General features: G+C 38.5%; 2 protein-coding genes across 2 annotated transcripts in view; one reads left to right on the plus strand and one right to left on the minus strand.

Annotated features, from left to right (window-relative positions):
* LOC111870429 (ATPase WRNIP1) overlaps window positions 1–4,978 on the minus strand; it is a 22,647-nt gene extending 17,669 nt beyond the window's left edge. The window contains exons 1-2 of the mRNA XM_023862730.2: window positions 4,330–4,978; window positions 2,587–2,787 (exon numbers count right to left, since the gene is read on the minus strand). Of these exons, the coding sequence (XP_023718498.1) occupies window positions 2,587–2,787; window positions 4,330–4,557 (429 nt within the window). The 5' untranslated portion in view covers window positions 4,558–4,978. The remainder of the gene's footprint in view (window positions 1–2,586; window positions 2,788–4,329) is intronic.
* The window catches only part of LOC111870428 (protein O-mannosyltransferase 1), a gene marked incomplete at its 5' end in the record, with an annotated part of 66,323 nt that continues 54,773 nt past the window's right edge, over window positions 4,963–16,512 (plus strand). Inside the window, 3 exon segments of the mRNA XM_023862728.2 lie at window positions 4,963–5,188; window positions 6,408–6,592; window positions 11,435–11,559. Coding sequence (XP_023718496.1) covers window positions 4,988–5,188; window positions 6,408–6,592; window positions 11,435–11,559 — 511 coding nt within the window.

Here is a 16,512-nt window from a genome sequence, read left to right on the forward strand (position 1 = left end):
TATAAACACCAGCACATATCAGTCTCTGGTGTTTATAGCTTCAGAGCAAACAAAACACATCATTCATAACAGAAACAGCTCGCAATAGCCACAGGAACGTTGCTGCAAGACAGGCATATGTAACGACGACTTAGCGCTCTTAAACGCGTGTGTCATTAAATACAGTCCTCCTGACAACAGGCCAGTGAAAAATCTAACAATCTACAGCAAAACCATCAATTATTATGGGCGTTATAACATACGTGTGCAGCTGGATGAAACATACACGTCGAACCCCCTCAGACGATTTAAATACCTGACGAAACATACACGTCAAACCATGCTGAACGGTTAAGGAGGAACTAGGTAAACAGAAAAAAGCAATGAAGAATACTGAAATAAGCAAGAATGGAGTAAATATACAGGATCCAAAAGCTTTAGCCAATGTCTTTAATGAATACTATACCAGTATTGATCAAAAGATATTGAGTGGCAATCCATTATCAAAAACCAATTAAGTTAATGTCAATACAGTAAAATATAACAGTAACGGCATGTTCTTAACCCCAACTACTGAAGATGAAGTGGCAGGCATAATTAAAGGATAGAGTAATAAAAAACCAATGGGATTAGATGATATTCCAGAGTATATTATTAAAAAAAGTTATCCTAAAATAATAACTGCTTTGACATATATAATAAATCTGTCACTCTCAACTGGGCATTTTCCTGATCAACTAAAAATTACAAAAGTGAAACCTTTGTATAAGAAAGGATGTGATACAGAAGTTGGGAATTACAGACCAGTTTCACTAGTTTCTGGTTTTAAAAAATAACTGAAAAAATAATACATAAAAGACTTTTATCATTTTTTAATAATAACAGCATAATTAACAACACACAGCATGGTTTCTGTAAAGGGAAATCAACAAATACTGCAACTGCAGAGTTTATAGAAAGGGTCTACAAATCATTGGATGAGAGGGAAATAAGTACAGGGATATTTCTGGATTTGTCAAAGGCATTTGACTTAGTTGATCATGATATATTGCTAAGGAAGATGACAAAAATGGAAATAAGAAGGGTTGCACTAAAATGGTTTCAATCATATCTAGAAAACAGGGAACAAAAAGTGGAAATTACATACAGATGTAAAGAAACTAATGACATCACTAGCTGTCTATCGCGAAAGAGACCCATAAGACACGGAGTCCCAGAAGGTTCTGCTCTCGGACCAGTGTTGCTTTTGCTACATATCAATGATCTAGGAGCTGGCACTGAACATGGAAGACCAACGTTTTTTGCTAATGATACTAGTATCCTTATAGCAGGAAATAGTTCTAATGATGTCCAAATGAAAATAAATAAAACAATAAATGCACTCACAGAGTGGTTTGAAAGGAATAGATTAATTATTAATAAAGAAAAAACAATAGCAATATCCTTTCATCAACCTCAAAAAGTGCAAGTTGAATGCCCATCAGTAAAGCTCTATGATACAGTCACCAATTATATAGAATATACAAAATTTTTGGGAGTTTGGCTGGATAAGAATCTAAGGTGGTCTGCACATACTCAACAACTAGCAAATAAATTATATAAAATATGTTTTGCCTTATGAGTAGTCAAAAAGAGTATCAGGGTTAGAGACTGATCGCACCTTATATTATGCTTATTTTTAATCCTTGTTATTATATGGATTGATATTTTGGGGCAATTCAGGAAATGCAAAATTATTCTTTAGGTTGCGGAAGATTGCTATTAGAGCTACGATGCAAATCCCGTAAACTATCAGTTGTAAACAGTATTTTAAATCGTTACATATATTACCTTTGCCTTGTCTGTATACTAGTTTATATAAAAACCAATTTGAATGTTTTCATAACCAATTCAGGAATACACTCACACAATAAAAGGAGAAAAGATGACTTGTTCATAGTGCCATGTAATACGAGTCTATACAAAAACAATTTCAATAATATTGGACTTTGTATGTTAAATCAGTTGCCACAATATATTAAAGATATACCAGTATTATACAAGTTTAAAAAGGCTTTGAAAACATTCCTACTTGATTATTGTTTCTAAAGTACAGATGAGTTTCTCTTGTTTGGGGACAAATCCTAGTTCTAATCACTTGTAAACATATATTTCAAGAATAATTAACTTGTAGATTTTAATATTAGTACATGTTATAGGAATGCCTACTGCCCTGTTCTGTATTTTTTTCTTACAGGAACGAGATCAAGGATACCAGGGTATTTTGTGCCAGGATAGAAGGATCGGGTCTTGAGGCATACAGCGGTGTCGAGTGTTAAATGAGTATATCAGTTCTATTAATAGAATCATCACTTTATTATTATCTTAGTATATTACTATATTATGTATTATATTATTATTTCATTATTATTCTTATTATTATTTACTGTATTGTAAAGTATTTGACTTGTCCTATATCATGTATAATGATTGATGGATATGAAATAAATAAAAAAATAAAATATAACAGATGAACCAAAAGCATTATAAACTAAATTTTACAGCTCTTATTGCAGCCTTCAGTGACCTTTCTGATATCTCATAAATGTATCTCAATAATTAATATACCTTTCCACATCCTGGTGGTCCCCAGAGAATCATGCTGGGTATATCCCTCTTCTCTAATAGAGTTCGCAAGACCTTGTGCAAACCAAGAACATGTTCTTGTCCAAAGTAATTTGTCAGATCAGTCGGACGCATCTGTTCTGCCAAAGGCACGGGACTTGTGAAGGTCTGGCGGAAACTTGAAGAACTTGGAACTTCTATTTCCTGTATAAAATTCTGTATTATCATACTTCTTTAATATACTGGTTTGAAGAGACGGCAATTTGCCCGTAAATTAAATGTACCCTTCCCCACAATGCCCATAAATGACCACTTTTTCATGGAGAAAGTGCCATCGGATTAAGAAAAAAATCCATATCTTTAACATTAAACCATATTTTTTCAGCAATGAAGAATAAAATCACTTTTTTATGATAACAATAAATACTGAATTTGGTTCAAAACCACTTGATTTGAGGTGTCAAGTACTACAGTCTGTGATAACTGAATGATCCTGGCATGACTGATTTAATATAAAATAATGAATGTTATGAAAGAATTAGAAATATGGTTTCAAAAAATAACCTTGTAATAAATACTAAAAAGACATCTGCCATGTCATTTCATTCAAAACAGCTGAGAGATCCGTTAAGACCACAAATAGTTTTTAATAATACAGAAATAGTATATCAGTCAGAATAGAGATTTCTTGGAATTCACATGACAGAAACCTTAAAATGGTGCGCTCATGCTCAATTTCTAAAAGCAAAGCTATGCAAAGTAATTTATATGGTGAAAATATTAAAAGAAATAATGAGTCCATATATGATAAAAATTATTTATTTTTCAAATTTTGAATCATGTATGAGAAATGGTATCTTATTGTGGGGTAGGGATGGGGAAAGTAAAAGCATTTTTAAATTGCAAAAGCGGGTTCTTCGAGTGATTGGTGGTATTAGTAGTCGCACGTCATGTAGACAAATTTTTAAAGATTACAATGTTTTAACATTGCCTTCTCTGTATATATTGGATACAACATGCTTTATCAAAAAATACTAGGCTTTTAGGGCAATAAATTCAGACATTCATAATTATAACACATGAAAAAAAAAATAAATTTTCATGTACAGCACTGTAATATAGCTCTTTCTAAGAGGAGTGTGATAAATATGGGAATTAGTTTGTATAATAAGGTCCCCAATCCAATAAAACAAAGGAAAAATTTTAACTCATTTAAAGAGGAATTAAAATCTTTTTTGCTGAAACATTCCTTTTATTCTGTAGATGAATTTATGTCTTTTGATTCATCAAGTGTGTAAATGTAATATGTAGCTGATTAATTTGTTGCATTTTGTGTAAAGACAATGAAATTAATGGTAATTAGATCTAGATAATATTATTCAGATGACAAACCCCTTATATTAGGGTGGTACAGTGTATTCTGCAAAGATACACACGAGAATCTGACAATTTCCCTATCCAAATGGTTGTAATACCTGTATGTATGGATTGTTGAATGATAATAAAAATGAAAAAAGAAATAATACGTAAAATTTGTAATATTCGTTGTCATTTGACGCTCGCAACGTGCTGAAAATTTGTAACTGTGCACATGCAAATGAAAGTACACAACACACATTCCAAACATAGCATCCCGCATGGTGTAATTTTTAATGATGCATGTCGAGTAATATATGAAATTATTATGCAATTCATATTCTATTTCTCTAAATGCTCAGTGGAAGTAACAGGTTATTCAATACGTACGTCATGACTCTGACCAACATGGTTCTGCTCAATGTAACCTTCCCTCTTCTGTCTTTTCTCTGCTTGATTCGTCTCTTTATGATCATGATCCTCCCTTCTCTTTGTAGATGCCCCGTCATTCTCCCCAGAATTGAGAAATATACATTTGTTTGCATGGCTTTCTATTTCTGTAACAGGATACTTTCTGTAACAGACAGGACAATTCACAACTTCCACACTTGACGACATTACTTTGCCTCCAGAATTTGTACGGTGGTCGCTTTCGCTCGTTATTAGTCCTATTAAGGACTGTCTAAGTCAGGTCCGTGTTTAACTTGACCAAACGTGCTAGCATAGGTTAATGTCATATTAAGCGTGAATCTTACAAGAGTACTTTGCATAATTTAATGTTTTAAATAACATCTGCCAATGCATTAAAACGTGGAATGTCCAGTGGCAAAATAATTCATGTACTGAGCCTAAGTTCTTCACCATCGTTCAATATAGACAACACTCGAAGAATTCGCAGTACCGTTACATTCCAGCCAACCCAGCCAATGACCTATTCGACGTATTCGGATTATTATTAAGTTAGGAAGTGAGAAACGTGAGAAAGGTGTGTGCCCTATAGCTGCGTGAAAACTGTAGGTGAAGTGTGCATCAATTTAGCTTTCGTATAATGGAATCGGAAAAGCGTAATAAGAAGATACAGAGTACCATGAAATCCTCGAGGAAATATGCGAAAGGGAAATCTAACTTCATATTTGAAAACAAATCGTGTGTGGAAGACGTAGGCCGATATCTTGAGAAAGGGGCGGAGTGTTTGAAGTCAAAATCAGATACACATGCAGACGAATCACCAGCGTTACAACGGGATGAGGTTAAAAGCCAGTTTGTATACTACAATATATTTAAGTTTGTGGTTGCTTATAATAGTAAGTTATTTTAAAATTTAGCGTTCCTGTCGTACTGTGTATGGCCAGGTAGAATGTTTTGGTGGATAACCGCAAAGTTTTGCCGTTATGTATATATTACTTTTAAAATCGAACATGATGATAGTGATTAATTGCACCGAAATATCAGCATTGAATTTTTTTTAATAGTGAGAAGGAGCCGCTATAGCGCAGTCGGCTGGACGACCGAGAGGTCGGAGCTCGAATCGCAGTAGGGTCAAAAATTTTCACTTCTCCATGTCGTCCAGACTGGCTCCGGGGTCCACCCAACCTATGCAATGGGTACCGGTGGTAAAGCGGCCGGGGCGTGAAGCTGACCACTCACCTCCAACAGTTGCCAAGGTTAAGAAAATGTGGATCTATACATCCACTCCTCCATATGTCTTCATGGTATAGAGCTAAACTAGTTAAGCACAGGGACAGCTTTACCTTACCTTACTGAGTGAGCAGTGAATTCATCAAATTTGCTCTGTTCCAAGTATAGCTAACCAGCTGTCTCATACTTCTGATGTCGAGACCAATAGCGCATTGCTGACAGCATTATTAAATGAACTATTGAAACAGATCATATTACTATTTAAGAAAGAAATTAGATTAGAATATATACTAGCCCAAAATCGTTACATAAGAGCAGTCAAATCAATTTACCTAGACTGTAAAAGGTAACAGATATGCAATCCTACTACACACCCAATATTGCTTAATCACTATGCAAAGAAGTTCTTTATGAATAGTCATTAAAATTTCCTTGCAGATGTTTTTCAACTCTACTTTTGTATGTAGTTTGTTTTATACAATTTGTCCAATAAATATAAAATTAAAGTCGCATGGGGTAATAGTAGGTAAATGTGCTGCACTAACCTAGTCTCTTTTTTTTTTCTTTTCTTTTCAGCAAGCACATGCCACTTTTAGCAGTTTTATTGTCCAGAAGTTACCCAGGAAACCTGTCCTTATTACTAGCTTTATGTGCTTCAAATTCTGACTGAAAATTTATGCCACCATTTTGTCTGACACTTTCTAGCAGAGTTATACATCAAATGTATAAACTGAAGGTGTTTGACAGTAATGCAAAACATATCTACTCACAGTGACATTTGTCATTCAAAGAATATGATTTAATTTAATTAGTGCGTCCTTTTTTTTCAGGGAGATGGAGAGTCTGTTCCTGAAATGGCCGTGGAAGATACATATCCTGCTAGCAGTAATATGACCTGCGTTTCCACAGTGCAAAGATTTCATGTCAATATAGAACTGGATATAATGGCTGTAATGCTTTTTCTGGCAGGACTTGCAACACGCATGTATCGATTAGAAGAACCTCGCAGCATAGTGTAAGCTATTTGTGGGAGGGGGGTTATTGTTTAATATTAACCCTTATACATGAATTTAAATACCTTGCACTTGCATTCACCTTCTTTATATTGCAATTTAAGTGCCATGTCATAAAAGAAATTGCTGTATTTAATATGTTTTTGAAGTTAGAGACTCAAAATAAAAATTGTATTGGAAGCATTATGTTTTGTCATAATAGAATTGTGGGGAGTTCCATCAACACAACACACATATAATAATATGTGATTATATATTTATTTAGCTACATGTTTTGGCTGTAGAGGCCATCTTCAGTCGTGTAGTACATTCATTCAGCTTTGTTTGAGTTTGTATGTAGGTTAATGTTTACATAGTGGTATTTGTCAAATTGTTTTTCCTGGATTAAATTAGTGTCATGTGGTAAAATGGAGTACAAGTTAGGTGTGGTATTTGTAATAGGAATGTAAGTGCTGAAAGTAGCGGCCTCCATAGTCTAGGGGTAACGTTCCCACCTCGTGACTCAAGGTACGCGGGTTCAAACCCGGTGGAGGTTGTGGAATTTTTAAGGGCGGAAAAATTCAGGGAACAAGTCCTCCAGGGGGGACTTTAATGCGTGGGTCCCGTGTCATAGCTTTACGGCATGTAAAAGAACCTCATGTCCCAAGGGGACCTCTGAGCGAAATTCAGGACATTTCCCGCCCAACAGTAGTCTCTAACACCTCTGGTAGATGGGGGAAGCATCGAGATACCGCTGAGCCAGTAGAGGCCGAACTCGCTCTCTGAGTCGGGACTGATGGCATGAACCAGTACCGGTAGGGAATAGAGACTGGTAGAATATCAAAGGGGGATGCACAATGGACCAATATCTGGTCTAAGTGCATGGGGAAACCCACCATCTCCAATAACAACAACAACAACAACAACAACAAGTGATAAAGGTAAAATATAGGAAAGGTAAGTATTGGGCATATAATAGTTATATAGATTGTAAAACATAAAGTTTACAGTGGTTAAAATCATGAGATGTTAAATGCTGTGTTGTTGGCCATAAATTAATAGTATTGGATTAGATATTGGTATTGTGGGAACTGCCCACATTCAAGCAAGTGTGACAACGCAAGCTTCATTGTTTAACAACGACGAAACCCCAACCGCGGTTCCGCATGCCATACCACCACAGCCTGTACAACGAACTGCACGCTCCGGATGTCATGTACATTTTTCTGATCGCTTCAACAGCTGAGCAACCATTTCTGCGGAGGGGCGGGGGTGATGTGGGAACTGCCCACATTCAAGCAAGTGTGACAATGCAAGCTTCACTGCTTAGCAACGACGAGTAAACAGCGGTTGCTAGGCAAAGCCCACAACAATACGGACAGTGACTGGTACACTTTGAACCGTAGAGGAGCTGGGATGTACGGTCGAGGTTTCCCGGCAGAGGTATCACAGTAGATGGACACCATGGTACCGGGGATTAGTAGCTTTTCAAGCCGCAAAGCGGTGTTTGACTGCCGAAGTGATTGGAGCTCATCGTCGCTGTCCAGCGATGCGGCCAATGTGTCGTAGGATGGTGGCACAGTGACGGACTCGACGCGGGAGAGCGCGTTGGCAACAACGTTGTCCTGTCCCGAGATGTGTCGGATGTCGGTCGTGAATTGTGCTATGAAATCCAGGTGGTGAGAATTGCCTTTGTGAGCATTTGTCCCTTTTCTGCTGGAAAGCGTAGGTGATAGGTTTGTGGTCTGTGAAGATGCTGAAGTGGCACGCTTCCAGCATGTGGCAAAAGTGCTTTATGGCCTCATAGATGACCAGCAGTTTGCAGTCATACGCACTGTAATTTTGCTGGGCCGGGTTGAGTTTCCTTGAGAAGAATGCCAGGCGTTCTTGACGCGTTGCTGTAGCATGGCACCCATGGCGGACGTGGAGGCATCTGTGATGAGTGCAAGTGGCGCGGATGGATCGGGGTGAGCCAGTAGTGTGGCGCGTGACAAACTTGCCTTGAACTCTTCGAAGGCCCTGTGGAGCTCCGGTGTCCAAATGATGGGGTGGGAGCCCTTGACTTTGGGTCCGGAGAGGACGTCTTGCAGTGGTGCCTGGTGTGCTGCCATGTGGGGCAGAAATTGCCTGTAATAGTTCAGCATGCCCAGGAAACGGCGGAGCTGACTGGCAGTTTCGGGGGGTTGACATTCCTGGAGGTGAGTCACTCGTTCTTCCAGCGGTTGGGAGCCTTCGGCGGACACCTTATAACCTAGGAAGGTGATCTCAGGTACTCGGAAGACGCACATCACCGGGTTGATGAGGATCCCATACTTCTGCAGTCGGTCAAAGAGTGCCCGTAAGTGTTGCTCATGTTCCTCTAGAGACCGGGAGAAAATGAGGATATCATCCAGGTAAGCGAAACAGAAGTCTAGTCCCCGCAGAATGTCGTCCATGAAGCGTTGGAAGGTCTGTGCGGCGTTGCGCAGGCCGAAGGACCTGTTGGGGAACTCGAATAGGCCGAATGGAGTGGTGATGGCCGTCTACTGTATATCGTCGGGATGGACGGGAATTTGGTTGTAGGCTCTCACCAGGTCAATCTTGGAGAAGACGGAACAACCGAAAAGCTGGTGGGATTAGTCATGGATATGCTGGACGGGGTAGCGTTCGGGGATGGTCCGGGCGTTTAAAGCTCTGTAGTCGCCACAGTATGTATACTGTTAATTATATGATGGTTTTTCGTTACATTGCGATGAGGGATTGATTACATGTAATATGTTGTAGCGTGAGTCATGGTTTTCCTGTCTGATTGAATTTGGTGTATATGTTCTGTGCTGTAAGAATCTGGTGACGGAACTGGTCCACAAAAAGTTCTGCAGAGGCAACATTTATAACAAACTAGCTACAAAGAAATTCTGCACATTGGCTTCATATAATACCTTTGTGGCGACTGTATATGTAGCATACAGACACAAAAGAGCCCTAAATATCAGATTCATGTAAAACCTCTGCAGCAACTACGTATATAGCACACTGATCATACTTATGACAGGCATTACGAGATTCCTAGACAACAGTGTCTTCATTTCAGAAATTACATTTATAGCTTGCTGTTATGCTTGTGGTCTGGATTAAAAAATACTATTGCACACTTCAAAATATTTTACCAGTCTAATGGTAGTTGCATAACTAGTGGCTGATGGAAAGAAAATAAGTGAACCCAGAAAAAGGGTGTTTTGCATCATTTTGCTACTTTGAATCTTCTTTATGGTAACACTTCTAATACACTCAGAGCCGATATTGTAATCTTGACTACATTGATGTAAACCCCAAGAAGTTGAGAGCAACAGTAAGAATCCGTAATTAGGTGAGAAATGTTTTCCGCTTTTTGCAGTAGATTGTACAGTAGAACACCGATTATCTGAATTGCCAAGTAACCTAATCACCAAAGTGGCCTCCGTAGTCTAGGGGTAACGTTCCCACCTCATGACTCAAGGTATGCGGGTTCAAACCCGGCGGAGGTCGTGGAATTTTTAAGATCAGAAAAATTCAGGGAACAAGTCCTCCAGGAGGGACTTTAAGCCGTGGGTCCCATGTCGTAGCTTTACGGCACGTAAAAGAACCTCATGTCTCCAAAGGAGGCCACTGAGCAAAATTATGGACATTTCCCGCCCAACAGTAGTCTCTAACGCCTCTGGTAGATGGGGGAAGCATTAAAGATACTGCTCAGCTAGTAGAGGCCGATCTCGCTGGCTGGGCGGGACTGATGGTAAGCACCAGTACCGGTAGGATATAGAGACTGGTAGAATATCATAGAGGTAAGCACAATGGACCAAGACAGGTCTAAGTGCATGGGGAAACCCACCCTCTCCAATAACTAACTAACTAACCTAATCACCACTACCAAGGAATGCATATGCTAAACAAACATCATTGCTGGACTTTCTCAGATAAAATGTATGATAATATTAATTTATAATTATGTTTATTAATTTTTAATGTTTCACTTATTTCAAAAGTTTTTTTAGTTTTTGTTGTAATAGTGCAATATAACAGTGTCATGTTATATTTTAGTGTCCTGTTGCACTGATTTAAGTCCATGATTTATTCCACCGTCTTCTAGTGCATACACTTATCTACCTCACTCCTCTTTCTCGCACTTACATGTTTCGGCACAAAAGTGCCATCTTCAGGTGCTATTCGATTAACGTTAAACTAGTTCACTGCATGCCTTGTCATCTTCATATTAAAATAATTAAAATATATATTTATCATATATATTGATAAATATATATTGATAAATATTAACTATTAAAAATATTAAAATTGTTCAGGATTTTTCCTACGTCGTATCTCACTACTCGAGTCACATCTATCCTCTTCTGTCGGAGCACTCTTTCTATTTTCGTGTGTGTATTGTGCTTTATGTTGTGTCTTGCTCCTGTAACTGCGTTTGTTATACTCTTCCTTCTGTCTTTTCCACCAGTATCCTATACGCATTCCTAGTCTCCTCCCATTCGTCCTACATGCCCTGTGCACCTCATCCTTCTTGACATGACCATTATACAGTTTTTCCGAACGCCTCTCACTTTCTGCTGTGCGGACAGCGGCTCTCCGGCCTGAGGNCAGTGTCATATTAGTGTTTTTTCATGGATAAGAATTTAATTCAACTATCCAAATTTGTTATTATCTGAACCACCTTCATCACTAATTCAGATAGTCATCATTCTCTTATATATGTCTTTCTTTTGTGTAGATCCTATGTTGGTAAGGTGTAAGGTCAGAGGTGAACAGGAAACGTTCTAATCTAAAGTGTGCTCAGAATGTTGTTTGACTGGGAACTGCTAAGCATAGTTTTCATATGTGGTGTGGTTGTTCTGTTGCAGTTTTGATGAGCTTCATTATGGAAAGTACGTGAGTCTGTATATGAAAAGGACATTTTTCTTTGATTCTCATCCACCCTTTGGAAAACAACTAATAGCTGCTGTTGCATATTTAGCAGGTTTTGATGGTGAGAGCATTTTTTATTTTAAGTAGTTTCCATACTGCCAAAGTAAATTTCTACTATTAATCTCTTTACACAAATGCCAGAATTTTACTCTGACATAGTTGGAATTACAATCATAATGTACATATAGTCATGATCACAGTTTTTTGGATATATGTTGGAAGATCATCATTATTCTTCTAAATATGAGATCTGTTTTTCTTGTTATGAATATTACTGAACAACAGATTTCTTTGCATTTGGAGTCATATTCTGTGTTTATATTGTATAATTTCTTAGAGGATCAAGTCGGTGTTCATTCTTTCATTTTGTTCTTCCCAATCCAGTATATGTAATAATTTAATATTGAGGTCAGGATTCTATGGGTTTTCTGTTTCCTGCTGCAGATGGAATAGAGAAAAACCTCATATAATGAAATTCACTGCTTCCAGTATATGTGATAGCTGAGGCTGTTACATTGATATCGAAGTTGTTTTACAGTTCCTGGGTGCAGTTGAAGTTCTCAGTTTCAATTCTTTTTATTTCCCGAGTAAAATGTAATTTCTTCTGTCGTTTGTGTTTAAATGTTGTGATGAAAAAATTTTAATTTCATTACATGTAGGCCCTATACTTCAGTTTCTTCATATGTTTTTACTTAAAGAGTCTAATGAGAGCCACATTTGTGTGAACGAGATTTTGACCCCGTTATCCTCTTTAGTACAGGAAGCAGTTTAGGGGTGCCATATGGTTACATGAATTGTATATATTATCGCGTGTCGGGCGTATATCACGACAAATAACTTCACGCCGTATTTTGTATAGCGAATTTTATTTCACATTCGCACTTACAATCACCCAAATTACAGATTTACGGTTACTGCTATCTGCAGTATCACAATTAGTACACTCCAAATGCCAGAATACAACTGACTAGTTGCTGGCTAACTCGGCGGTAGCTCCAGGACTCACTGACTGACTCAGTACAACTGACTGTGAATAGCCTTCGCTGCTCCTTATGTAGCCTTGATCGGACAATACGGAAAACGGCCACGTAATAGGCACCCTTGTTGCCTGGCACTGTGTTGCTAGTAATGCTAGCGGTAGTAACCGCTGTTACTACCGTAACAATCCTGTTGCGTCACCGTTACGTTACCGTGCGGAGGAGGGGGAGGGGAGCGCTGACTCACCCGCCGCGTCACTGCTGGTGGGGGGGGTTCTCCTTTGCGCAACATGTCACACTGCTCCCTCCTTAAGGCTGTTCGTCCCGAATAGCCTAGCGGTGCATCCCCGTTCCTTTTCTGTCCCGTAGCTGTGCTTGCGGTGTCTCCTGTTGTTTCGGTTACTCTTCTTGCAGCGACTATTCTTCGTCCGTTACATCCGCTCCCCCCTTAAGACAAAGCTCGTCTCGACGAGCGGTTTCCTTTCAGCTCGCCAGAAGATCACATTCATCCATCGCTTTTTCACATGGCACATTCACTCTCAATGGGGAGGCCGGTTCTTCTATTTTACCGGCACCTCTTCTGTGCCCTGCTCCTTTTTTCGTTTTGGAGGGGGTCGACCCCTCCACAGTGTCCAATCCTTGCTGTGTCGTAGGCAGACAGAAAATCCGGCTACTCGCTTGGCGATCTGCAGTCCTGCAGTTTTTCTCATGTCTGCTTCCTTCACATATCGCGGCTGTCCGCCGCCTAGATCCTTCACTTCATTTCTGCGTTGTAGTTGCTGTCTCAGGCCTCGGTTCCTGATGCAAGTGTTGCGTTCCGGGCCTTTACACATTCTCTTCCCGAACGTCCGTTTCTTGGTGATTTCCGGTGCGACCTTATTCTTGATTTGTCCCATACGCCTGTGTCCTACACAGCGTGTGATCTTTATTCCGATGGCGGTCACTTCTTTCCGCTGGCATCCGAAGGTTCCCAGGGGAATTTCCTTCTTGAAGTCATTTCTCCAACGTCGTGCCACTGTCGCATGACAGGATGTATTCCTGCAGGGGGCAGGAATTAAAGATGAATTTCAGTTATGTTTTAAGGTTGACAGTATGGTATATCTATTTCTTGAGAAGCCTTTTTTCCATTTTCATAATTTGATATTGTCACTGATTTCTTGCCAAAAATTTGTGTGGGTGTATCAGTTAATTGTTATGCTGTGTATTACTGATTAAAGTGCCAAGTGCTTTGGCTGATGGTTATTGTGTTTTATAATAATGAAAATGTATGATAACATATATTCAGTTTAGTTCTAATTCCAAAAATAAGGATTTGTTAAATCATTTTTCATTTTTACTTACTTACTTACTCACTTACTCATGGAGCTGAGCCCTTCTTGAGGAGCTGCCAATTCTGCAGCTACTCAAGAATTTCCCAACATTTTATCAAACCTGAAGGTTTATTACCGTGTTGACAAGAGTCCTCCAGTGGTCCCTAACCTGAGCCAGATCAATCCAATCTATATCCCATCTTATCTCTCTAAGATCCATTTTAATATTGTTCACCCACCTACGCCTTGGTCTTTCCAATGGTCTCTTTCCTTCGGGCTTTTCCACCAATATCCTATATGTATTCCTCTTCTCCCCCATTCGTGCTGCATGCCCTGCCCACCTCATCCTCCTTGACTTGATCATTCTAATTAAACTTGTAGAAGAGGACAAGTTATGAAGCTCCTCATTATGTACTTTCCTCCAGCTTACTGTCACTTCATCTCTCTTGAGTCCAAATATTCTCCTCAACACCCTGTTCTCAAACACCCTCAGTTTATTTCCTCCCTTAGTGACAGAGACCAAGTTTCACACCCATACAGAATCACAGGCAAAATTATAATTTTGTATATTCTAATTTTTTTGGTTTTGGACAGCAGATGAGAAGACAAAAGGTTCTGGAACGAATGGTAGCAAGCATTACCCAAGTTCAGTCTCCTCTTAATTTCCTCTTGAATCAGATTTCAGTTTGTTATCATCATTCCAAAATATCTGAACTATGCCACATTTTCAAAACATGTGTTTCCTATCTTTATGTCATGAATTTACCCTGCATTTTCTTGACAAGACAGCAACATATACTTAGTTTTCTCTGTGTTTACTTCCGGACCAACCAACTTGCATCATTTAAAGTTTTTGTGTTTTTCTTTACGGTATCAAGAAGTGTTATTTAGAGTCAGTGAACAGAGGAATATCCTACACGAAATAAGAAAACGGAAGGCTAATTGGATTGGTCATATCTTACGCGGTAACTGCCTTCTAAAAGAAGTTATTGAAGGAAAGTTAGAGGGGCGGATAGAAGTGACCAGAAGACGAAGAAGATGTAAGAAGATGCTGGATGACCTTGGGGATGGAAGTGGATATTTTCATTCGAAGGAGAAAGCTCTAGATCGCATCAAGTGGAGGAACTGTTTTGGAAGAGACTGTGGACCTGTCGCCTTGACAGATTACAGATGAATGAATGAATCTATATTATCACCCAGTAGATTCACATCATCGTCATATACCTACAGCTGATGTGTCCCGTTTAATTTCAGTCTCACCTGGTTTCCCTGGACCTTTGTAATGGCATATTCTAAAGCAAAGTTGAAAAGGAGTGGCGATGAAGCATCTCCTTCTTTTAGACCATTCTGAATAGAAAATTTATCAGACAAATGTTTACCTATACGGACTTTACTATACATCTCATTTAAACACATTTTAATCAGCCTAACTAGTTTCATGGGTATCCCAAAGTCTATCATAATATTACACAGTGCATCCCTCCCAACTGACGCATAGGCTTTCTTGAAGTCTATGAATTTTTTATATACTGTCTCATTGTACTCCCATTTTTTCTCCAATATCTGACGAATGCAAAAGATCTGATCTGTAGTTGATCTGTTACATCGAAATCCACACTGATGATCCCCAGTAATTTCATCTATATATGGAATTAACCTTGAGAGAAGAATATTGGATAAAATTTTGTATGAAGTTAGTAGCAGTGATATTCCTTCTGTAATTACTACAGTCAGTTTTATCACCCTTCTTGTGAACTGGTAACAGTAATAGACTCCTTCCATTGATCAGGCAATTTTTCCTTATGCCACATAGAAGTAATTAGCTTATGGATATTAGAACGTAATATTTCATTCCCTCCTTGAATAAGTTCTGTCAGAATTTGATCACTACCTGGCGATTTATACCTTTTCAATTTTGCAATAGGAATTACAATCTCAAAAGGGCTAGGATCAGGTACTAACAGCTCAGCTGTATGTATTTCTGTCTGCCTAATTTCACTGGCCCAATGTACATTCAATAACTGAGAGAAGTAATTCTTCCACCTATTCAAAATGTTGGAATCTGCAAGCATTTTTACTACAGAAACAAATGTATGATGACTAGATATTAATTAACAATGAGTACAATATATGAGTGTTATCTCTTCAGTAAAGTTTTGACTGCTATATATTGTGATCGTAGTGAGGAAAGCGGTCATATCTTAGAAAAAGGAATGACTTGTTTCAGTTTCATATACAGCCCTGTGTATAATTTTGTCACTATCTCTTTGCTTCTTTTGCTGCCAAAAAGTATATAATCTGCTGTCTCATGAAACACACTTTGGTGTGTGAGTGCACTTTTCTTAAATGTGACATTGCTTTCCTTGGTAAAATGTCTTGCATGTTTTAAAGCTGAAGTTCCAATGGAGTGTTAACTTCCTCTCCATCTCATTAAAAATGCTATATGTGTTGCTGTCAGCTGATACTTTTCTGGGTATGTATAAATTTTAAAGAGGCATGTGCAAGAATTATATTCTCAGTTAAAAACAAGGTTGAGAAAAGAATTTTGAAAAATATTTTGAACTGAGGTAAGATTAAGAAATTTCTGTATTGGCCCTCTTCTTTTTTAATTATAATCACAATTTGTGACACTAGCCACTTCATCGCATTGCTCTAAAGTGTACTTCATATCCATTTATATGTCAGATGACACTGCATACAGGAACTATATAGATACACTGTGTGCTG

Source organism: Cryptotermes secundus, unplaced genomic scaffold, assembly GCF_002891405.2.
Source record: "Cryptotermes secundus unplaced genomic scaffold, Csec_1.0 scaffold1428, whole genome shotgun sequence".
NCBI lineage: Eukaryota > Metazoa > Arthropoda > Insecta > Blattodea > Kalotermitidae > Cryptotermes > Cryptotermes secundus.